This window comes from Helianthus annuus, chromosome 7 (genome assembly GCF_002127325.2).
Source record: "Helianthus annuus cultivar XRQ/B chromosome 7, HanXRQr2.0-SUNRISE, whole genome shotgun sequence".
In the NCBI taxonomy this organism is placed as follows: Eukaryota; Viridiplantae; Streptophyta; class Magnoliopsida; order Asterales; family Asteraceae; genus Helianthus; species Helianthus annuus.
Window position 1 is genome coordinate 4,026,110 of NC_035439.2, and position 24,706 is coordinate 4,050,815.

Here is a 24,706-nt window from a genome sequence, read left to right on the forward strand (position 1 = left end):
CTTTGTTGATCATTGCAAGCACTACCATCTGACCAGAGGTAATGGTAGGTGTCCCCTAAGTGATATGGGTTGAGCATAGGGTGCCCATGCCCCATAATTATGTGCATGATCGTTCACAAGTTCCAAAAGCCAAGTAGTTACCATTTTTCTGCATCTGGGCACTTTACGCGGCCCGCATGGGAGTTCCATGCCATTTTAACGCGGGTCGCCTAAAGTTCAAAAATCAGACGCGAAATAGAGGAGGCTCGCGGCCCGCCTCAACTTATGTTGAAACCTTACGCGGGTCGCCTAAGGTCATATTTTCTGAATTTTTAAATCTTTTTGTAATTATTACAGAATCTGGCCATTAATAACGAAATCTTTCGTAATGATTCGCCTGACCTTTCGGTTTTGAAGGGGTAACTTTGCGGTTTGGCCCTCGGTTATTTACCGATAGGGGCCTCGTGTTAATTACCCGCATTATTAAGTCCCCGGTTTATTTATTATTTATATTGGAAAGCCTTAACTTTCACTGTTGACGCTTTTAACCCTTCTTCTACGAATTCGATCGTATCTTTCTCGTTTCATATCGAAACTTCGCGAAATTTATATATATTATTTTAGTGAGGGTATAATACCGTTACAAAGTCTTTGGGACGTTAAAGGGTCACTCAGAGGTATTATTAAACATGTTGACACAGTTAACCCCTGTAGTTTGTAATCTCCCACTTTCTTCCGCGTTTTATATTTGTACGATCTATAATTTATTCGTTTGAAGGTTTAAGCATTATTTAGGGATACTATACAGTATATTTACCCTTGTTGACATTTATAACCCTCGAATTTATATACTTTCAAGGTTTGTCAAAATTAGTCCTTTATTTATTATAGATGCCACGTGTAAACAAATGACACGTGTTAACACATCATTGGACACAAAATTTCGAGGTGTTACACTAAAACGTATCCAGGTCTAAAACGCAATCATGTTTCAACATGATCATGCTTATGTTAAACATGATCATGTTCTTTCAGTTTCAAAAACGTAGCAATGGGTTGGGTTTCACAACATGATCATGTTTTTGTTTTAACATGATCATGTCAGTTTAATTTCAAAACGTACCTCACCTTCCAGGTCTGAAACGCAATAGGGTACTTTACCAACATGATCATGTTTTGTTTTAACATAATCATGTCAGTTTAGTGCACCTCCAGGTCTAAAACGCAACGGTTGACTTTCACAAAATGATCATCTTTTGTTTTAACATGATCATGTCAGTTTAGTGCACTGGAAGTCTAAAACGCAATTGGTTTTCACAATATGATCGTGTTTTGTTTTAACATGATCGTGTCAGTTTAGTGCCTCACCTGTCTAAAAAGGTTTCACATTGTCATGTTTCTGTTTTAAAATGGTCATGTTTCTATTTCAATACCAATCCAGTACACACCAGGTCTTAAACGCAATGGGCTAAAAACACAAAAAGATTTGTTTTTTTCATTGTGTCATAAAACACAATGGATTAAAAGCATAAAACAAATTTATTTTTTATTGTGTTATAAAACGCAATGGACTAAAAACACACAGAAATGTTTTGTTTCTAAAACGCAATAAACTAAAAACACAAAGAAATGTCTTTTTTTCTAAAAAGCAATAAGCTAAAAACACAAAGAAATGCCCTTTTTTTATAAAACGCAATGGACTAAAAACAAAGAAATGTGTTGTTTCTAAAACGCAACCGACTAATAACACAAAAAATGTGTTTTTTCATTCTTTTGTAAAACGCAATGACTTAATTTAAAAACCCAGATCGTAAAACGCAATTCAAAAAGGTTCTTGCACAGATCGAAACCGATTTCTTCGGATTTCTTCAACGATTGACGAAATTTGAATGTTAGAAACACTTATCAACGATCGAATAGAACCAATTGAGTGATTCACTTCAAAAATTATGGGAAAAAATAAGAAATTATATGAAATTAAACTGGATTTCTTCAAAAAAAAGTTGAAGAACATGTTGATTGAGTGTTTGAATCACTGATTGATGACGAAAATCGCACTATAATGTAGTTATTATTGAATAGAAAGTGAAGAAAAAGTTGAAGATAGTGGGTTTTTGAAAATAATGGGTTTTGAAGTTGCAGGGAAAGAGGAAGGGAGAAAAGATACGATTGACTAAAATATCCTTGCTCTTTATTTTTCAATTTTGGTTGTAACGGGTTCATGTCAAAACGGGTGATTTTCTACGGGTCAAAAGATATGAGTCATGTTCGGCCAACGTTTCAACAACTGTTGTGCATTCTTATTTTTTATATATCGACATTTTGTAATGTTTGTTATATTGTTTATGACTAGCGAAAACATATTATCAAAAGTATGATATTAGATTTCTTTTTTAATAAAACGATTAAGAACATTATAAGCATTTAAAAACTTTTGACACATTGGTCATTTCACTTTTTTGTTTTTTTTTTAATGAAACATGTTACTCAGTTGAATCTTTCTAACAAAATACGACTCTAATTGATCGTTCCCGCTATCATATGTAAAAATGTAATTTCAGTCCTATTATGTATTTAGAGATTTATAAATGTTGTGTGTATATATATATATCTATCTACTATAATAAAAGAAACCAACTTTTGGACACGTGTCATTCATTGAAGGCATCCTCAAATATATACTTATTTTATATTAACTAAATAAATAAATAAATAATAAATTAATATTAAATCTTATCATACTTTCATAAAATATTATCCTCAAATCTAAATTGTTAATTTAATATATTTTTAAAACAAATACCTCTCTTTCCTACTTATCTTATATTAAATATATAAATAATAAATTAATATTAAATGTTATCCTAATTTATTAAAAATATAACTTTTTTTATTATTTGGTATACAAAATTATACTTATTCAGCTCATGTAAAACGCGGGGTTTTTAAAAATTTAACTTTTATTATTTACTATATAAAGTTACATTTATATAACCCGTGTAATACACGAAGTTTTTAAAGATATAACTTTTCTATCATTTATTATGTAAAATTAGATTTATTCAACACATGTAATACACTAGGTTTTTAAGGATATATTTTTTTTATTATTTGGTAGATTTTTCAACCCGACTATACACAGGTTTTTTAAAAATACAACGTTTTTAGTATTTAATATACAAAATTACATTTATTTAATATGTGTAATACACATGGTTTTAAAGATATAACTCCTTTTTAGATCTATTCAACACGTGTAATATACGGGGTTTTTAATGATGTAATTTTTTTTCTCATTTGGTAGATTTATTCAACCCGATTATACACGGGTTTTTTAAAGATACGGCGTTTTTAGTATTTAGTATACAAAATTATATTTATTTAATCTGTGTAATACACATGGTATTTAAAGATATAACTGTTTTTTTAGATCTATTCACCACGTATAATATAAGGGGGTTTTTAAGGATGTAATTTTTTTCTCATCTGGTAGATTTATTCAACCCGATTATACACGGTTATTTTAAAGATACGGCGTTTTTAGTATTTAGTATACAAAATTACATTTATTTAATCTGTGTAATACACATGGTTTTTAAAGATATAACTTTTTTTATTATTATTTGATATATAAAATTACATTTATTTAACCCGTACAATATGCGAGTTTCATAAAGATATAACTTTTTATTATTTAATATATAAAATTACATTTATTCAATCCGTGTAATACACGGGGTTCTAATCTAGTATATATATATACAGCTCGTGTAATACGCGCGTCTAGAACCTAGTTTCACAACAAGCTCTATAATTTTTTATATAGTAGTAACACGAAAATAAATTATTATTATTCTACATATACATTTACCAATTGGGGGAATAGTGTCAGGCAGCTGCCTGGCACTCCCCCCATTGGACCAACGTGTTTATTGTTTTATATCCATTTTAAAATTACGTTTTTGCCCCCAGCTTAAAATAAAATTACGCTTTTTGTCCCCATATCAAAATTACGATCTTGCCCTCAATTCAAAATTACGACTTTGCCTGGCACTCTCTCATTGGACCAACCAGTTTATTATTTTATATCCATTCTAAAATCACGTTTTTCTCCCTCTTTAAAGTTATGGTTTTGCCCCAGCTCAAAATAAAATTACGCTTTAGTCCCCATCTCAAAATTACGATTTTTCCTTCCATTCAAAATAAAATTGTGGTTACCCTCGGCTCAGAATTACCTTTACGCCCCCAGTTCAAAATAAAATTTTGTTTTTGCCCCCAGCTAAAAATTACGATTTTGCCCTATGTTCAAAAATGTGATTTTTCCCCGTTAAAAAAATTGTGATTTTGCTCTCAATTCAAAATTACATTTTTTCCTCAGTTCAAAATAAAATTATGTTTTTGTCCCCAACTCAAAATTACAATTTTGCCCTCGGTTCAAAATAAAATTGTGCTTTTGCCTCCAACTTAAAATTACGATTGTGCCCTTAGTTCAAATTTATATTACGGTGTTACCCTAAGTTCAAAACTACGAATGTGCCCCTATGAAAATTTACACTTTTGCCTCTGGTTCAAATTTAAAGTACTGCCATTACTTTAGCTTTTGGCAAATTACGATTTTACCCCAGTCAAAAAATACAACTTTTCCTCAGTTAAAAATTACAATATTGTCATTTTTTAGTTTTTTTTATCAAAAGTATAAAAGTGTTTTGTTTTAATTGGTTGACTCGATTTAATTGTTTTTTGCATCAATGAGCTGACTAACACTCGCTCATTATTCGACTATTGCCCCGCAACGCGAACGGAACATTAACTAGTTTTAGTACAAAACTAACCTGATAAATAAGTTTAGTATATTAAATTAAAATGTAAGTAGTTAATGCATCATATAGAAATGGGGTGGAGGAGTTGGGTCTAAGAGCATTCACATCCAACCCCCTAAAATTATACATACATTCCACTAAAAAACAACTCTTATATCAATATATTTACACTAAAAACAAATATTTTTTCTCTCTCCTTTTCAATTAAATAATATTTTTATACCTTTATCATTACATTTTTCTCTCTCCTTCACTCACAATCACTTTCAATATATATTAAAAAATTATAGTGGGTGAACAGTGTCCCCCCAAATATACAGATGAACAGTAACATTTTCTCTCACCTCCACTCACAACCACTTTTTATACTTTTTATATTTTAAAAACACCACACTGAGAATATGATGCCTTGGATGTGAATGCTCTAAGGGGGTAAGGAGTGGAGGCGGCAAACTCCCTTCACCGATTCGGCAATGGGCGGCAAACCACTGCCAACCCCATTGCCGCATACATGTTTGACGAAATTGGAGTTAAATCGGTGAGGCAACACCGATTTGGGAAAGGGAGGAAGGAGAGAGAGAGAGAGAGGGGGGGTGTGGGGTGGGGTCCATTCCAATCTCAACCAATCACATTTTTTTCCTTTTTTTATTTAAAAAGTTTACCACTTCACCAAATGTTTAAACCATTGCCAACACTTTTCAGCAAAGTTTAAACATTTTTAACTGATTGACATGGCGCGCTTTGATTGGTCGGTTTTTTGGTTTGCCACTTCAAAGTGTTTAACCACTCCTTACACCCTAAATGATTTTGTATAAATTATACCGTAAAAGAAAAAGTATATTCCCGAAATGAAGAATCAGATACATTGAATGAAGACATGCAAGTGGACCAGATTATAGACTAGAGTACGACCCCATCCGCCCATCCCCACACCCCAAAATAAATAAATCCTTTCAAACACACAACGTATTAAAACCTACTAATACCATTAATTTGTTTTTATTCTAAGTAACTTTATTAATATAAAATACCCTATGTTTTCAATGAGCTAGTGGTATAGTGGTAAGTGAGAGACCTGATGTTCCAAATGATCTAGGTTTAATTCCTTCTATTGCCTTCGGACAAGTGTTTACGAGTTTCGGCCGTAAGTGAGGGTTTTCCCCGGTTCAGAAGATGAGTGTATTTTGATGTAGTGAATTTCGTCAGTAGCCCCATTTAGAATATTAGTTTGTTATTAAAAAAAAGACTAAATTGTATAAATCAACATTTATGTTATACCTAAATTACATTTTATACCTTTCACTATGAAATCGGTAAAACTCAACCTTTATGTTCATGTTTTGCAACGTTCTATAACCTTTATAAATACCGTGGTCCAAAAACTCAGTTAAGTTACCTCACATGCTAAATATATAATATGTAAATGAGTTTTTGGACGATGTTAGTTGTAAAGGTTATAAAATGTTACAAAACATGAACATAAAGGTTGGATTTTGTCAATTTCAAAAGAAATGAAGTGCAATTTCGATATAATATAAAGGTTGATTTGTACGATTTTCTTTAAAAAAAAATAATACCCTATGTCGGAAAGAAAGATAGTGTCGGTTATTTTGCACGTGATCCATATCATCAAGACAGCTTGTTTATATGTGGGACCCTTGTCGGATAATGGAACACCCTCTCGTTCACACTACTGTCATCACTCATCCATCCTCATGTATAAAAGCCTCCGTTTGCCTTCATCATATTCCAGTTTCCACCTTCAATCCAATCCAAAACAACATTATCTATCAACTACAAATCCAACTCAAATCAAGTTTTAGTTTTCAATTGCAGTAGAAGAAGAAGATGAGATCACCAACAAAATCAGTAACAAAGAGAGTTAAAGATGCTGAATCTGAGCTGAATTTGCCACCTGGATTCCGGTTTCACCCGACCGACGAGGAGCTCATCGTTCACTACCTTTGTCGGAAGTCCCATTCGACGTCCAAGATCATCGCGGATGTCGATATCTACAAACATGAACCCTGGGAGCTTCCTGGTACTACGTTGTTTACAAATTCTCTTCATTGTACAACCACAGGTTTAGGGATGAGCTCGGTACCAACCGGTACTAAAAATCCTAAAAAATGGTACTGGAATGGGCGTAGCATAGCCCCCGAACTTTTCGCTCAGTAGTGGAAAGCATGTAGTTTTCGTATAGAAATTTTTGGGTATACACGTTTTTTACCCCCCGGTTTTATAGAAATTTTTGGGTATATACGTTTTCTACCCCCGGTCGGAAATCTCAAGCTTCCCCACTGGGTACTGGTACCGAAAATACCCGGTACGGTTTGGTATCGGTACCAAAATCGCTAAATCATACGGTACTGGTACCTGGTACCATTTGCCCATCCCTACTATAGGTTATAGCTCTAATAAGTTTTGATTATGCCTAATGTTCTTTTCTTTTTTTCAGAAATGGCCTTATTTGGAACAAAGGAATGGTACTTTTTTACACCAAGAGATAGGAAATACCCGAACGGGTCAAGACCAAACCGGGTCACAGGAAACGGGTACTGGAAAGCAACCGGAGCGGATAAACCTATTAAGTCTAAATCCGACACGATAGGGATCAAGAAATCCTTGGTGTTTTACGCGGGGAGAGGGCTTAAAGGGATTAAGACGAATTGGATCATGCATGAATATAGACATGCAGATTCTAAGGTGAGTTTATTATTATTTTTAAATTGATTTGATAATTGTTTATTTTTTCGGAATGATTCTGACATGGTTGTGTTTTGATGCTTGTAGTTGGATGATTGGGTTCTATGTCGTCTTTACAACAAGAAGAATGATCCGAATGAGATGATCATCGTACCCGAAGATAACAACATTAATCATCTTCATCCTATATTACCGTTACAAAAAGAGAATAGCTCTAGTAACAACAGTGACAGTTTTGATTCATTCGAACATTCCGATGGTGAGTTTGGTGGTAGCTTTGAAGGTGACGTCTTGTTTTCAGGCGACTTGCCCGCTGAATCTTTGACCAAACTCGAAGATGCTAATGAGCTAAACATGGGATTATTGGATAGTTTGATACAAAAAGAGGATCTTGATGATGGGGATGATTGGCTAGATGGTTTGAGTCTTGAAGATTTACATCATTGCTTAGAAGCAATGCCTCCAACTCATGACCTTTATGAGATGCCAATGAGTTTTAACACAAGTCAACAATATTTTTCCTATTAGGGTTTTGATCATACTAGGATTAGAATTGTGAGTAATTGTACCATAGATTGATTCATTAGAGTTAAAACACCCATATTTTCCAAATTTCAGTTTAATATGGTTAGAGAATATGAAGATTTGATTGGTGTAAATAAGTTGAGAGAAGTGTTTTTTTTTTTTTTTCTACATGTTAATTTGTAATCAATTTTGAGATGTTGAAGGGAATATCGTTAGCACCTCTAAATCTTGAGCCAAAATGTCTAATTTGACAGCTAAACGTTATCACATGACAAAAATGAAAGTGCACTAATTTTAACAGGTAGATACACTAATCGGTCTTTGTCTCAATTGTTGAGTGTTATGTGCCTTATGTCCAAGGCTTGATGCAAAACTACTATCGAGCCGAGGGTCTCACTGGAAGTAGTCTCTCTATTCCTAAAGGACATAAGTAAGGCTGTCTACATCCTACCCTCCTCAGACCCTACATTTTCTTTGTTATTGGTGGAATTAACTGAGTATGATGATGATGATGGTTGAGCTTTTGCATAAAAGCGAAACGAAACGACGAAACAATTCTGATTTTCAACTTGTAAAAACAGTTTGGTTTTGCTTTCTAGATGTGGGCTAATTGAGCCCAATAAGGATTATGATTTGGGCTTGAAAACTTTACTTAAAGTCTTTAAGTGTGAAAAAACATTATTAAACTTGAGAAATAAAAATATACAAGATACTACTACTTTCATATACATAACTTGATGCATTCAAACATGACCAGAACTACGTCTCAATCCGAACACACTCGAATTAGAAGAAAAAAAAAAAAGCAAAAGGAATATAGCCCATCTAAATAAGCAAATCCGAAACACCCCCATAATAATAGCAACAAAAGTGAACAAGTAAACCAAAACTTCCACCTTTTACAGGCTCTTGAGTTCTCTCTCCTATATCGTAATGTTCGTTTCTAGTGTTTATAACTTTAAATTTTCTAGCTTTAGATTGATGATGATGGTGATATCACACCACCCTTCCTAATGGCATGTATCTACAACTAATGTACAACTAGATATAAAGAATGTACACTACCCCTTTTGCCGAACATCACTCTGATGCAACCGATGTACCCCGCCCCACCCACGCTCCTTCCCTTTCTCAATCATAACCAAAATCACCTTCAACAACTCACCCGCATCTTCTTTACACGAACACTCCAAGTTCGTTTGAAAAAGTGGGACCCGCGTAGGCTGGTTATACCATCTTTTCCCGCCAACCCGTCTTTGCTGGTTCGAGTTCCTTAAAACCACATCGGTACTGCTCCCCACTATATGCACTAGTTCTTCATCACTATCTACATGTATCACACTATCCAAAGTAATCTCAGCTTCTATGTTCCAATCCGGGTCAGCCGGGACCCCGCGAAATTCGGGTTTCCCTAAATTCACAAGACTCGAACAGCTAACGGTTAAAATAAGCCGTTCGGTGATGATTACGAACTTGCCCCCTTGTTTGAGTGGTTTTGATAGGATTAGGGTTTCATCTTTTAACATCAAGTTGTCATCTGAGTTGGATAATACGGATACACCAACGGCTTCTTCCCATAAATACGGTTTTAAAGGGTGGTCTTGTCGTAACGGTCTTGGAAGACGGACCCGCAGCTGGTGGGACCCCATGTGGTAGAGTTTGCTTCGGTTTCTTATACTTCGGGCTGTTTTTTCCGTGACTTCTAGGATGCTTGCGGCTGGTCGTGCCACAAGCCCGGTCACTCCGAGAGCAAAACCTGCCAAAGGGTGAAAGATGTAGAATATGTAAACCAGGATCCAGTAGTTCTGTTTGGATAGTATTGAGATAGAAAATGAATAGGTCAGGCAAATCGGTTGAATAACAGGTCGTCAATACAAGCTGGGCTGGGTTGGGTTGGGTCAACACACGACAATTTAAACAAGTAACATGTGAAATTAGATAAATCTTAGATTGAAAGGTCGGTGCCGACCACCTTTCTGATTAGACAAAAATCACCCCTCAACTTTTTGAAACTGACAAAATTCACCCCTCAAGTTTCTAATTTGACAAAAACTAACTTTATAACTTGACAAAAAGGCCCCCCATACTTTATAACTTCTTTTTAACCCTTAAACTTTTAACCCATTCTACCCCCAAACTTTGCTATAATGACAAATGGTAACCCCAACTTTTATAAATGTCACTTTGACCCCCTCGAGTTTCTAAAGTTTCGAGCTTACCGTAAAACTAATTTCTTATGTTTTTATTATTATGGACGTGTCTGTATAAATTTGAGTTCGTCTACGCTTTAACGTAATTTTTGTTTGAAAACGAGTTGGGTCAACTATAAAATGTTTTTTATGTACGTTTTGATCACTTTGATCACTTTCTTGGTATAGGTGACTTCTTTTTTCTATATTCTTTGACTTGATGTGTTGGCATGATGTTCGTTTTGGAGCTGAGGGTCTCTCTGGAAGCAGCCTCTCTATCCCTAGGGATAGAGGAAAGGTCTGTCTACATCCCACCCTCCCCAGACCCTATAAGTAGCTTTGCTATTTATGGGATTTACTGGGTATGGTTGATTGTTTGATATGTACGTTTTGAAATGGACTACGTTTTGATGTAAATTTTGTTTGGAAACCAATCGGGTCAAATGTAATATGTTTTGATTCGACAGTATAAATTTGAGTTATCACACGTTTTCACGTAAATTTAGTTCGGAAAAGAGTCAAGTCGATTGTAGTCTATACGTTATCATTTCGTGTACGCCGCCGCTGCAACGCGCGGCAGGTAAAAAAACTAGTATTAGCTTTTTAAAATGTAAATTTCTTGTATCAGGCTGAAGCCGGCCAAAGTTTATTATTTACAAAATTGTACCTGATACGACTCCTGGAAGGCCATGTTTCTCAGCTCCTCTTATTGGTGACTGGAGAAGACCAGTGAGCCCCTGAAATTAAAAAATATATATATTACATAGCGGACAAAGAAAGGAATTGTAGCAAGAATAATATTACTTAATAGCATGACAAGAGTTTAATAAAGGCAAAAAACTAAACCTCCAAAAGTTCATTTATGACGCCTTTGCCATGAGATGGCATTCCCTTATGCTGCCGTTCAATCTCCGTTGAAGTGGGGTCATCCATTGTAAAGGCAACAATACCCTACAAAGAAATAATACTCAACAACGCAAAAAATGAATAAAGAAGTTAACTGTTTATTTAATTTTGAACGAGTAAACAAATTATACCTTGTGTGCAGCTCTACTGACTTGAGTGGTAGCATCACTAATAGCGTAAACTGTATTGCTAAGAAGACTAGTAGTTCCTTGTGCCACACCTGTGATAAGTCCAGCTGGGCTCTGGAAAAAAAAAATTCACAAAATATATAGATCAAACGGCATATTCTATAAGCTAAAAAGCGACGTTATATTACCTGCATAAAGCTCCTGGCTGGAACCGACAGAAAATCTTTGATTCCAAGTCCCACACTCCTTGCAAAACCCATGGGATTGCCGATAACCCCAGCAGAACCAAAAACCTGAACGGTCGCCGTGTGTTTAAAACTTTAAAGATACCGTTAAACAATTCATATACTGGAACGGAATGTTTGGATCACAAATAACGAAAACATATCAATACTCGAACCTTGTACATCTCATGAAGAAGTTGGCGTGTGTAATGAATGGTCAAGATCTCTCGAATGGATTCCAAGCTAGCCAATTGATGAGAAATTGTTAATCGTCTCAGATGAATTCGTGCTCCCTCCACATCAGCAAGAGCCATTAGACCTCTCTATACACAAGATACAATAAATAAGTTTAATGAAAATAATGCATGATTTAATTCAAAAAACTGAATGAACCAAACTAGAGTTAGATATTTAATCCAATTGTCAGCCTTACATGAATAAGATACTCTCCTGATGTAAGTATTCCGTTTCTTAGCATCCACGGACTGCTTGAAAAGCTGCAAAAAATAAAAATTACGCCCACAAGTGAGCATATAGTATAAATTTAAAGAATAAAGTGTCATTTTCGTCCCGGAGGTTTGGCCAGTTTTGCGACTTTCGTCCAAATGTTTGGTTTTTCACATCTGGATCCAAAAGGTTTGAAATCTTGCCATTTTCATCAGACTCATTAAGTCCATCCAATTTTCTCTTTTAAGTCAGAGGTATTACCGTCTTTTTAGACATTTTTTATTAAACTAAAAACACTATAAGAAATAAAGTCAACAGAGGTGAATCTTTATTTCTTTTTTTAGTTTAATAAAAAAAATGTCTAAAAAGACAGTAATACCCCTGACTTAACAGAGAAACTTGGATGGAGTTAACGAGCCGGATAAAAATGGCAAGATTTCAAACTTTTTGGATCCAGATGCGGAAAAACAAACCTTTGGACGAAGTCGCAAAACTGGCCAAACCTCAGGGACGAAAATGGCATTTTACTCTAAATTTAAATAACAAATAAAAATCATGCAAAAAAGAATGGGTGAATAACCTTAACGTCAAAGTGACGGGGGCTACTTCAAGCACTTCAACGTATATTTTCTTCTGTTTTCGTGCTAGGTGATAGATTTTCTGCCAGGGTGCTCCAATTGGCACAACTGATGGCAGCAAGGGAGAGGTTTGATTTTGACTTTCGACAAATCTAGGATCCCCATTTGACTTTTTAGTTTTATGGGTGTCAGAAAATTTCCTTGCCATATTTACACTGAAACTTGAGGAGAGAGGATGCATGACTGTATCCTTATGTGGCGTGGCTCTGCTATGGAACCTTGAAGATACCGTCTTAAAAAAGTCAAACAGACCTAAAATGACATCTTGCTCCAGCTCAAGATGAAAATCTGTCATTCTAAAGCAAGAAAGAAAAATAAAAATAAAGATTAGTAATTCCTAGATAGGCCTGTAAACGAACAAACGTTCATGAACTATTCATGAACTGATTCGAAGGGAAGTTGAATTAATACAAGGACGAACATGAACACACTTTTTTGTTCATTTATGTTTGTGAGCGTTCGTTTATGTTCATTTATTTACATATGTTTATGTTTGTTCTCGTAGACGATATTATTGATTAGAGATATATATATTATTATTATTATTATTATTTGATTTGGTTATTTAGGATTTTAATAATATTAGGATTATGTTACCTAAAATAGTGGTAGGGTTCTCTAGTACTCATCCCTATTTAAAGGGTTTGTTGTTTGTTGAATGAGATGCAGAAACCATTATACCGTAAATTCTATTATATTCATGTCCGTTTCAATTTACACGAATATTAAACATAAAAGGAACTTTTTAAATACTTAATATAACTAATTGGTAATTGGGCTTTTTAGTAAATGGGGTTTTCAATGTAATTCACCGTAATTAAAAATTACTTTATATTCGTTTATGTTTAGTAAATTATGTTCATTTGTGTTGTTTATTGTTTATTAATTTATGTTCATTTAACTTTGTTTATGTTCGTTTACGTTCGTGAATTGTACGTTTAGGTGTTAAATGAACGAACATGAACATGGCCATTATTTTATCTTTATAAACGAACATGAACAAAAAATTGTGTCCGATTATATGTCCGTGTTCGTGTTCGTTCGGTTCATTTACAAGCCTACCTACAGATGACAATCTCAACCCATTTATTATAGCACACACCTTAAATTAATATGCTCGAACGAAAGTAACGCTCTATCTTTGTTCCTCCATTTAGCTACAGCCAATGACAATACAGGCTCACATGAACTGTCGGATATGAATTGTTTCATGTGTCCCCCTTTTACCCTCAAACTATCATCTTTAGTTATCATTTGAGAAGTCGGGATTTGCTTGTATTCATGGTCAAAAGATAATATAACAGGGTAAGGTGTGGTCGGAAGTTGGTTATCAATTTGCAACGCAAAAATTTTTAACGAAAACTTTTGCTGGTCCAAACTCTGAACTAAATCAATCACCATGTTCCTTGCACAAGCAAAGAGCAACTCCTACAAAACAGGAAAAATTCAAAAGTATGGTAAAGTGACTAAAGTACTAAGCTACCCTCGGTTTGTACTTTGTAGCTAATTTTCAAGTAATGGTACCTGCGGTTGAGAACTAATAACGGAAATCCCAATGAAAGGAATTGCGACCGATAATCTTTCTTTGTAAATAACGGAACTTTCCTGCCTTTGGTCAATTTCGGTTTTATCATTTAGGCGAGAAGAATTTGGGGTTTTTATATCGTCAACACTATGATAACTTGAATCAATGACACTGAGAACCTGTATTATCGTAAAGATATCAATGATGTTATGAAAATCATTATTTGCATCTGAAATACGAAACTATATATACCTTTAATGCTCCTTCAGCATGGACAGATAATAACAATCTTCTTTCAGGCTTCTGTTAAATAAAACCATGGGTGATCGAGCGAGTTACATATAAATCAACCGAAAATCATATTAGCTAATTTTGTGACTTGAGTGATTAAGATATCTAAATATGCTAAGGAAATAAAAAATGCTATCAATTGTACCTCAGAAGTTGCAGGTAAACACACTGGTTTGTACTCTTTAGCATCATCAAGGGTAAAAGACCCAATTACCCTCTCGGCAAACACCTTGGGAGATTAAAAACAGAAAAACAGTGAGAAAACGTTGTACTTGATCACAATATATGAAACGGATGATAGATGAAGTATCACTAGAAATTTCTAAAACTAAATGTAACCACACCTCAACGGTTAGGCGATGTGGGTAACAGGGTTCATCCCATGCATAAGGGCAAGATGTATAAGAATGAACAACGGTCTCAAATGCTTCACATTTTTGTTGATAAATGCGTAGTCTCTGCAACCAACAAAGTCTATTCAAAAATCCAGAATGTGATAATTTCTGTACATGATGTTTTAAGAACGAACCTCCTTTGAGAAATTATCGATCCTGTATGGCATAAAACCAGTATCATCATCAGATAAAAGAATTAAGTTTGTCCCAGAATCGCCATGAGGATTCCCGAAAATCTTTGCATCTCTAATTGCATCGTCAGCATTTTGCACCTCCACGCGTACCATAGTAACTGCACCAGAAACATAATTTCGCATTTTCAACTGTGTATCACCTAAATGTTCTGGAAAGAAGCATCCGGACCACTGCCATCCGGGTTCATCAAAACGAACAGAAATGAGTAATTCCCTGCCATTTGCATGTATATATAAAGCATCAGATAGATAGAAGATAATGACAAGGAAGTACATGTAACAATATCTACCCTTTATGAATATTAAGGTTATATTTTGCCACCAAAAGTGTATTTTAATGCATAAAAAGAAATCAAATAAAATTATTTACCTTGTGATATCTGTCGAATGTATATGAGAGTGCTGGCCAACTTTTAAATGATATATAAAGTCAGATCCTTTCTGCCTAAAGCACAAGTCCTTACTGCTTGCGTTACTAATCACATATCTGGAGCATAAAAAAATCGATAAAAGATCAATAAAGGATGAAAAGTTAATGATTCACAGTAGCCATTAGAGGTCACACTTTAAACCCATTTACATATTAATGGGTTAATTGGGGTTTTGTTTTATCTATAACGGGTCATGCATGTAGATAAAAAATGAAGCTAAAACGGGTCATGCATGTAGATAAAAAAAGCTAAAACGGGTCTTGCTGGTCCAATGATTAAACCACGTAAATCATTGTATTCGATGTTATTAGATATACTGAAATAATGACTTTCTGGATCAAATTTGACAGGCTGATCATGTCAAAAATATAAATTATAAAAAAAAGTGTACCCAACTCGACCCGATTTTAAGCCGAACCATCCTTGATTCGTTACCCAACACCACGGAACCACCTATTACACCAAATCATTTCATTCAATATTTCTAGATTGATACTGTGTACTATATATTTTATTCATAAAAACTGACAGGCTAAATATTCAGAAAATACAAATTCTGGGCAAAAGGTGTTGTGGACTTGTGGGTCAACCCAACTCAACCTGTTTTGACCCACAAAACATAAACCATTTTCACGCCAACCTGTTTTGACCCACAAAAATAAGCCACTAGATCAATACTGAAAATATATATACTTTTCTCATTATATATGATAGGCTAAATATTCAAGAAAAATATATTTTAGACAAAAAGTGTTGCGGGTCAGCCCAACCCAACTCATTTTGAAATTTGACTCACACTAAAGATATTCCGTTTGGACCCTATACCCAACCCGTTGGACCCACCCATTTTGCCACCTATAATAACTATTACAACAGCAAATGTCAAACCATGATATACCTGGGCTGGAAACTAATAATCCTTGTTCTTCCAGAAAAAGGGCCAGCAACAGCACTAGAAGATACAGATAACACATACGAACCACTGTTTGATGATTGAGGAACAAGAACGGTAGTTGAACCAGTTGGTGGAACAAGAAAAAATTGACTAGACCATGCGTAGTCAAGGTTACTTTCCACATCAGCATCAGACTGGCAGCGACTAACCCTAACCATAATCTCACTCGAAGATATATTAGGATCAGGCGAATACATACAAAAATTGACCTTTTTCCCTTTTGTTTCATCAGAATCATTCAGTTTCACATTTGATGGACTTCTTGGAACTGAATCTTTCCCCTTATCATTCATGGATGATGTTTGTGGTTCTATATTCTTCAAAGACTTACCGTAATACGTGTCCAAGCTCTTCCTAGTGGAAACAAGATTACTATTTTGCGGAAACTTCTTAGTACCGTCATTATGCAGAAACTGATTAGAAGACAAAAGGCCGAGACCGTCTTTTTTGCCTAAATATAGGTCTCGCTCATCCAAATCATAACAAGAAGGCACGGTGCAGCCGTGTGTCGTCAGCGCGTTGGTAGAGTTAGCAACGATGAGGGGAAAGCCACAGCAGTTATACAATAAGAACGGAACAAATATGCAGATTTCGCGGGCCCCAGAAAATGCAACCATCACCTTTTCCATTGTCACATATAACGAAGCTAAACAAAAGCCAGCAGCCACAAAAATCAGCTTTTGTGTCCGTGTGTATAATATGTGTGTGTGTGTGTATAGAGAGAGAGAGAGAGGAGAGAGGAGAGAGAAGAAGAAGGATCAAGTATGCATCACCTTTAGAGGTATTGGAACTAAAGTTAACGGATTCAGAAGAAGAAAACTTTGTTCCACTGAATTTAGCAATTTCACTAAACTTCTCTGCACGGGGGAACTTCAGAACAGATGGTCGGAAACCATGAATATGAAACGTTAACGAAAGATCATGCGACGAATCAATATGATGAAAACAAGTTTCAACCTGCAGATGTTAAAAATGAAATAAATATAGTGATAAAACAGTGAAAAGTGAAAAAAACAGTTAAAATCCATAACAAGCTACCAACCTCTGAAAGCAACATGTTACGTGTGACTCCACCGCTCTCAATCATCAAAGATACAGTAACTGGTAAATAATTTTTTACTATTAAAGGATTGCTTAACGTAATCAGGTGAATACACCGCTTATTAGAGTGATCTTGATTTTCTATCTTGTCTGATTGCTTTAAGGAATCATAAACATAAAGAGATGATGAACCCTTGTTTATTCGTCCAATCGAAGGCAGACACATGTCATGCACTGATACGCAGCAGCGAAAAGGATCACTACTTGGAAGAGAAGGGTAGCAGACGAACGCACGAAAACTTTTAATTTTTATTTTAGTTTCGTTAGAAAGAATACTAGAAATACTATAAGCTTCACTCCAAAGGTACGTGCTGCCAAGTGGACGCCATCTTATACGGCCCGTTTCAGCTAAATGTAGAGGAAGAGGAAACTCGTGACCCGGATATATTGGGTCCAGAATCTGAAATTGAAAAACTTTATGAGACTACATATATGCCACATCAACTCCAGTAATATTATAAAATAATTTTGAGTAAAATGCCAATTTCATCCCTGAGGTTTGGCCAGTTTTGCGACTTTCGTCCAAAGGTTTGTTTTTCCGCATCTGGATCCAAGAGGTTGAAATCTTGCCATTTTCATCCGGTTCGTTAACTCGATCCATATTTCTCCGTTAAGTCAGGGGTATTTCCGTCTTTTTTGCTAACTCAAAGGGCAATTCGGTCTTTTTCACTTTACGTAAAAAGACTGAATAACCCTGAGAAAGACCGAATTACCCTTTGTTAGCAAAAAAAATGGAAATACCCCTGACTGAACGAAGAAAATGGATGGAGTTAACGAGCCGGATAAAAATGGCAAGATTTCAACCCTTTTGGATCCAGATGCGAAAAAACAAACCTTTAGACGAAAGTCGCAAAACTAGCCAAGCCTCAGGGACGAAAATGGCATATTACTCAATAATGTTTTTACAAGTGGATGGATACCTTGGGAGATACGCCAAAAGGAATATCAAACCGCACTTCAAATGGCACTGATGTTGCATTTAGGAGTATGACCTAGAAGATAGAAACCATTAGACAGAGGTGCATATAATAATGCCGACTTAAACATGGCTAACGAGTTGGACTTACAGTGGAGTACAGACGCACTAACTTTGTGTATCTCTGAACTGAAACATCAATTATCGCGGGAACAACGTAGCTACTAACACCTTTAGTAATATCCGCACCATTTTCAACTCCTAAATTAGTCGACAAATTAGAAAAATCCACCTCAAAAAAGCTCACGCCAACCAAATCAATAGAAATAGGAGTCGACATGGTGGAAGTTCCTTCAAGTTGAACAACGATGTAATGATGTTGTGCATCAGCAACATGTCTGTCACCTAAGTTGTCAGAAGACTGGCTGGTCCTAAAGCTAAAATTCTTGTCATCGGGCTCAGTATCGTCAATATATACTGGGTATGAAGAGCCTGGCTGCACGAATTTTCCATCTTTTAACGATGATGTATTGAATCCGTCGACAGTTTGAGAACCTTTGTAGATGTAAAACACTAGAGGAAGTGAAGTTAGATTTTCAAGTGTGTAAGGGGCGTATCTGGTGGCAAGTGTGTTCTCACTGGTGCCTGTTGTCAATCTTGAGTTTTCGGAAAGAATATTTGGTTCCGTGAGATCGCATGCATCCTTAACCATATCAAACGCTCTGAAAGCGACCTTTGAAATGAAAATTAGGGGGAAAAGGTATTAGTAAAGTGATTGTGAAAGACGTCTAAAACAGAAAATACAAGATATTAATAATTAAATACCTCGGTAAACGATTCAGTAATGTTAACATTGAGATTCATTGCCGACTCAAGATGAACATCAGTCATGACTGCGCTATTCTCAAGGGCACTCTTTCCATGTTCTCTTCTTAAGCTTACTTGGAATTTCCAAGGCTCGAGAAAAGGTTCCCACAAAACCTGCAAAAATAAAGCAGGTAAATAATTAATATTATTTACATAAACTACACGACAAGAAATGTCACATGGTGCAACAACTATTTTACCTTGTGAATGTTATTGTAGTTCACTTGAAGCTCACTTTCAATTGTTCCTTCCATTAGGTTTTCAGTTATGATACCACGAAACAGCATACTTCCCATGAAAACTTCTAGAAGAGAGCCATTGGAGCTCCACTAAATGATCACATACAAAACATAAGTTCCATCAACATAATAATTTAAATTTTTAGTAAAATGCCATTTTCGTCCCTAAGGTTTGGCCGGTTTTGCGACTTCCGTCCAAAGGTTTGTTCTTGCACATCTGGATCCAAAAGGTTGAAATCTTGCCATTTTCATCCGACCCGCTAACTCCATCCTTTTTTTAACGTTATGTCAGAGGTGGGTATTTTCGTCTGTTTACCTATTCGTTTGTTTATTTCTTTATTTATTTTTTTACATATACATAAAGAAAAACAAACCTGAGTAAACTAGAGGGTGGTAAACTGGGAAGAATCATAAAGGTAAAAGGACGAAAATACCCCTGACTTAATTTAAAAAATGGATGGAGTTAATGGGTTGGATGAAAATGGCAAGATTTCAAACCTTTTGGATCTGGATGCGAAAAAATCAAACCTTTGGACGAAAGTCGCAAAAATGGCCAAACCTCAGGGACGAAAATGGCATTTTACTCCAAAAGTTATCTCGTTAATAGTCCTATCCTAAAATAGTTAATAAAAAATGGACACATACCTTTAGGTCAGTCAAAAGCAGGGAAAGCTTCTGTAGATAAAATCTAAAATTTACATCACACGGTGGAAACTGAGGAGACCCGGTGTCATCGGGAAACACAAAATGCATAGTTTGCCAGAAGTAAAATACGTCATGTGAAAGCCAAACATCAAGATTATCACAGTTAACATCTGTCTTCAAGTGCATATGATCCATGTCATCATTACCAATTTCTGCTTCAACATCAACCTGCAATAACTGAAAAAGTGGCCAAGAATGAACCCTTTTGTTCTGACATAACTCAACTGTTCCTGTTGTTTTCCCGATATTTGACTTCAAATTTGCTTTTTGACCATTAACACTCATCTCAGTGCACCTACTTTGCAAATAAATAGAGAGAAAACTGTAGTCACTGAATGAATTCTTCTCTCGAACAGGAACACAAATCTTTATTCCAATATGATTTGACTTCACAATTAGCGAGAACGGATGCGAGAACGGATGTTGAAGTACGTCTTCTGAAGATAAATAACTTGACACAGTGGCAGATGGAGATGCGTTTTCCGGAGTATCAACATGGTAACCCCGATCCAAACTGGATTTCTTTAATTCCTCATTAAATAAGTCAACGACTTTACCCCATTCGGATAAAAATAACCAAATGTTAACACAAGGAAGAGTAATATTAAGCTGATTTTCACCCGCATCCGACACTAGAACGTTTAACTGAAGTACAAGTCCATTTTGGGTAGAAGATGTGCATTCCAGTAAAACAACCGAGTTAAACAGGGATCTGAGTTGTAACGAACTGAACGACATGTTCAAACAGTGAGGTTTGTCGTTTTTTAACGATATTGAACATGTGAATTTCATGTCGATTTTGGCAAGAAGTTCGTGAGAAACCAATTCTGTCTGTGGAGGGTAAATATTTACCGACACAGATTGGATAGAAAATCGAATTTCTGTGAAGGTGACAGTTGAAGATTCAACAGGAACATGATTTTCTTTAGAATTCCTCTTTGAATGGAGAAACTGTAGAACATCAGTAGTGTAACATCGGGATCGATCTTCAACAGAAGATAACTCATCAACGACATCTTGCAATGCTCCAAAGGAACCAATAGTGTCATTTCCTGTAAAAAAAATAATTATTAAAAATATGACATATGTACAAAATCGTATTCATGGATCTAAAAAAAAATAATGTTCTACCTTCAACAATTAGTTGGAAATTGCTAATTCTTGACATGACACAAGTTGAGGAAGAAGCAGTAGATCCATATGGTATTCTGATCCATAAATCACCACTAAAAGGTGCGATCAATCCGACACTTTTTTCAATATCATGATTAAATTTCACGGAATCAGAAGCTTCGTCTTTCAAAAGAATATGATGTAGAGATAACTCCCGCCCGAATAAATTCAAACTATGATTTTGATCTGAAATGAATTTATCTGGAACACAACACTCAGCGGGAATTTCTTTTAAAAGACTATCAGAATCACAATACTCGATAAATGTGCAGTACATTTGTGGAATTTCAAGCTTTAGAAACTGCCGATCTGCATTAACCACCGGTGCAAACAAAATCGAATCCAATATCTCAAACTTGTAAGTCAAACTAAGGTTGACCCCTTCATCGTTATATTCGTTGGCGTTAAAGTTCCAATCAGGCAATGAGAAGTAACCGATGAGAACAGCAAGGAACTCAGGTGGTAAAACGCACGACACGTTTTGAATACTAAAATCCAGTTCAATACTAGATGTCATTTTTTTCACACGAAGATTAATCACTGGGGAAAGATTCGGTGATATTGGGCCCCACAGGGAATCTTGTAAAGACTGAGGGCACCAGTAAGAAGAGAGGATTAATCCTTCAGTAGAACAAAACGCATCCAAACAGTCATTATGTACAGCCAAATAAGATTTAGCAGCAGGAAGCGTAGCAGATGCGACGATGCATTTAGAGTCATGAAGATGCAATCTTATGCTGCTGAAATGAAGATTGATTACAACCAGATCTACAAGGTCATGATCCAACGGTTCATGTTCATGTTCAATCAACGGGATGTGTAGTTTCTGAAATTCCTTTTTTGCACAGAATTTCGAACTGTTTATCTTACTCTCTCTTATTTTAAAAACCTTTTTCCAGTCTGTACTGATGTTAATAAGTGAATTTTCAAGATTAAGAAGCGGTCTGTCCTTGTGTATCGTCACAAACGGATAATGATCCACTGGGATGCTCGCCCAATCACATGAACCAGTCTGGAAGAAATTTGAGCAACCAAATCTTTGAAAGTCAAAATACGAACCCGATTGAAAACCATTACTTAAATCTTGATTCTTGAAACCAGCATGTGAAGGAGTATATTCAGATAGCTTGTTGAAAAAGTCAACAAGCAATCCGATAATATACGGGTAGCAATGAAGATCAAGATCACTTAACCATATGCTAAACTTGTGGTTAACTAAATCGCCGTCATAATGTAACATGAGGCACCCGTTAGGTGAAACATTTAATTCTTCTTCTTGTAGCTGTGAAGAATGCGGAGAATAATTACTTTCAGATAAGCATATGATAACATCCTCCCCGCTTTCCAACGAACGGGATGTTATCTTTAAAGCTCTTGTGCATATCCAGCAAGCGATTGTGGGTCCCATAATAACAAACCTAATATCCAAGTCCTGCAGAGAAACAGTTAATGTGCAGCTAGCCTCTAAGCCGTTTTCAAGATCAACAATGACACTAGCGGATTCCAGATTAGCTAGAACGGAAATCCGAGAAGTGTTGGTCTTTTTTGGTTTGTCTATATCTGAATCATGTGACGATGTTGTTTCTGATGTCACCAAATCTGGTGAATGATGCAGCGTACTGAAACTTTCGTAAAGTTCCAAAATTGCACCGATTATTGATGGCGACAAGCGTGCCCAAATAGTTGCCACCACTACATAAACCTGAAACCAAACAAGACAGCATGCGAGCTAATGGATAAGTAAGAAAAAATTTAGTGACTTGAAAGGGTACATGATATTATGAGATTTGAAAGGGAATTAAACTTTTAGAATGAAATATATCAAATTTACGGTTGTAAATGAATCGAACGCTCAGCGAACAGTTCAGCGGGAAGTTCGTATTTGTTCGTCCATTTAATAAATGAACAAACACAGACACAAAATTCCGTTCGACAAGTTAAACGAACGAACATATACAGAGGTTGCGTTCGTTCGTTTATGTTCGTGAACGTTCAGTAATGTGTTCATTTATGTTCACTCGTTTATGTTCATTTGTGTTCGTTCATTTGAAGATTGTTTTATGTTATATTTTCATTTTATTAGTTTTGGTTTTTGAAAATTTAAAACCATAGTTATACTATACACCTTCGCCAACATCCCTCATTTGACCGTTTCAGTTTGTGTTAAAGTTTGACAAACTTCTTAATTTTTGTGTTAATTATGTCAGCTATGTTTGGGTAGTTATGTTAAGTACTTATTTATTTTTGTTGGATTTTTCGTAATCTTTCTAATGAAAAATACAAAATTTATTTTAAAGAATATTGTTAGACAATATATATATTTAGGACTAATTATTTCACCCTAGTATTCTTGTGGTACCTAAGTGTAACATTTCTTTTTATATATTTCCCTATGTAAGCTCTCACAATGCAATCTCAATAAACAACTTTTCTGTTTTACGTTTCTACTTGGTATCAGAGCCAAGAGAAACTAAAACCCTAAACTGCCGACAAAACCAAAAACACCTATCGCAGCCTTCTTCTTCATCCTTTTTTTTTCCTGTCATAACCCTAATCAACCTCAACCAATCTGATCAGCTATCAAAATCGCTGCTACAACACTCTGATGGCGATGATTACTCCCTTCTCAACTGCAGAGAAAACAACCCATAATTCTCATAAGTTTGCCTTTACTCTTTCACCCACCAACTATGGGTTTTGGAATGCGATGATCGAACCGTTTCTTGTTACTAATAATCTTTTTGGTTATATTGATGGCACAATAAAATGCCCCCCACCCAAAACTGCTGCTACAACGGATACCGTTTCTGTCGACAATCCGAGCCATCTTTATTGGATTGCTAACGATGCTCACGTTAGAATGATTATTATCTCCACGATTTCAGAGGCCGCCTTTCAGCATGTTCAAGGTACAACTTCTCGAGAACTTTGGCTTGCCCTCGCACGTGCGTATGCACCTAATAATCCTTCTAGGGAGTTTACACTCAAAGCACAGCTGTTGAAAATTGAAATGAAAGGGGATGAAACCCCTGTTGCATATCTTGCTCGGGCTCAGCAGTACGCGAATGCCCTAGCCAACATCGGTGAACCCGTTAAAGATAAAGATCTAGTCATGTTAACAATTTCTGGCCTTCGTTCGGAATACAATGGCTTTAAATCTTCTGCTCTGGCGCGTGTTCCTGCTGTCACTTTTGTAGAACTGCACGGCCTCCTTAGTGATTATGACTTCATGCACAGGACTACAACTGCAGCCCCACAGGCCTTCACCGCAGTCACGGCAGCTGATCCACTGTTAAGGCCAAATGTTCTGCAACAATCGCAACTTCAAACTCTGCAACAATTAGCTACCAAT

The 24,706-nt window shown here is 35.8% G+C and overlaps 2 protein-coding genes across 2 annotated transcripts in view; one reads left to right on the top strand and one right to left on the bottom strand.

The window, feature by feature from the left end:
* Nucleotides 1-6,541: 6,541 nt before the first annotated feature.
* LOC110867653 (NAC domain-containing protein 67) lies at nt 6,542-8,250 on the top strand. Its single transcript, XM_022116662.2, has 3 exons — nt 6,542-6,840; nt 7,258-7,505; nt 7,593-8,250. The coding sequence occupies exons 1-3, from the start codon at nt 6,648-6,650 to the stop codon at nt 8,031-8,033; spliced, it is 882 nt and encodes a 293-aa protein (XP_021972354.1). The 5' UTR covers nt 6,542-6,647; the 3' UTR covers nt 8,034-8,250.
* A 576-nt stretch (nt 8,251-8,826) lies between these two features.
* The window catches only part of LOC110867651, a 29,071-nt gene continuing 13,191 nt past the window's right edge, over nt 8,827-24,706 (bottom strand). Inside the window, exons 25-48 of the mRNA XM_022116660.2 lie at nt 21,313-23,056; nt 20,122-21,233; nt 19,438-19,566; nt 19,196-19,351; nt 18,522-19,103; nt 18,375-18,446; nt 17,396-17,854; nt 17,127-17,310; nt 16,297-16,999; nt 15,338-15,454; nt 14,908-15,181; nt 14,723-14,836; nt 14,524-14,607; nt 14,340-14,390; nt 14,087-14,266; nt 13,665-13,990; nt 12,505-12,858; nt 11,911-11,974; nt 11,654-11,800; nt 11,442-11,546; nt 11,257-11,367; nt 11,066-11,170; nt 10,887-10,956; nt 8,827-9,786 (exon numbers count right to left, since the gene is read on the bottom strand). Of these exons, the coding sequence (XP_021972352.1) occupies nt 9,092-9,786; nt 10,887-10,956; nt 11,066-11,170; nt 11,257-11,367; nt 11,442-11,546; nt 11,654-11,800; nt 11,911-11,974; nt 12,505-12,858; nt 13,665-13,990; nt 14,087-14,266; nt 14,340-14,390; nt 14,524-14,607; nt 14,723-14,836; nt 14,908-15,181; nt 15,338-15,454; nt 16,297-16,999; nt 17,127-17,310; nt 17,396-17,854; nt 18,375-18,446; nt 18,522-19,103; nt 19,196-19,351; nt 19,438-19,566; nt 20,122-21,233; nt 21,313-23,056 (7,938 nt within the window). The 3' untranslated portion in view covers nt 8,827-9,091. The remainder of the gene's footprint in view (nt 9,787-10,886; nt 10,957-11,065; nt 11,171-11,256; nt 11,368-11,441; nt 11,547-11,653; nt 11,801-11,910; nt 11,975-12,504; nt 12,859-13,664; nt 13,991-14,086; nt 14,267-14,339; nt 14,391-14,523; nt 14,608-14,722; nt 14,837-14,907; nt 15,182-15,337; nt 15,455-16,296; nt 17,000-17,126; nt 17,311-17,395; nt 17,855-18,374; nt 18,447-18,521; nt 19,104-19,195; nt 19,352-19,437; nt 19,567-20,121; nt 21,234-21,312; nt 23,057-24,706) is intronic.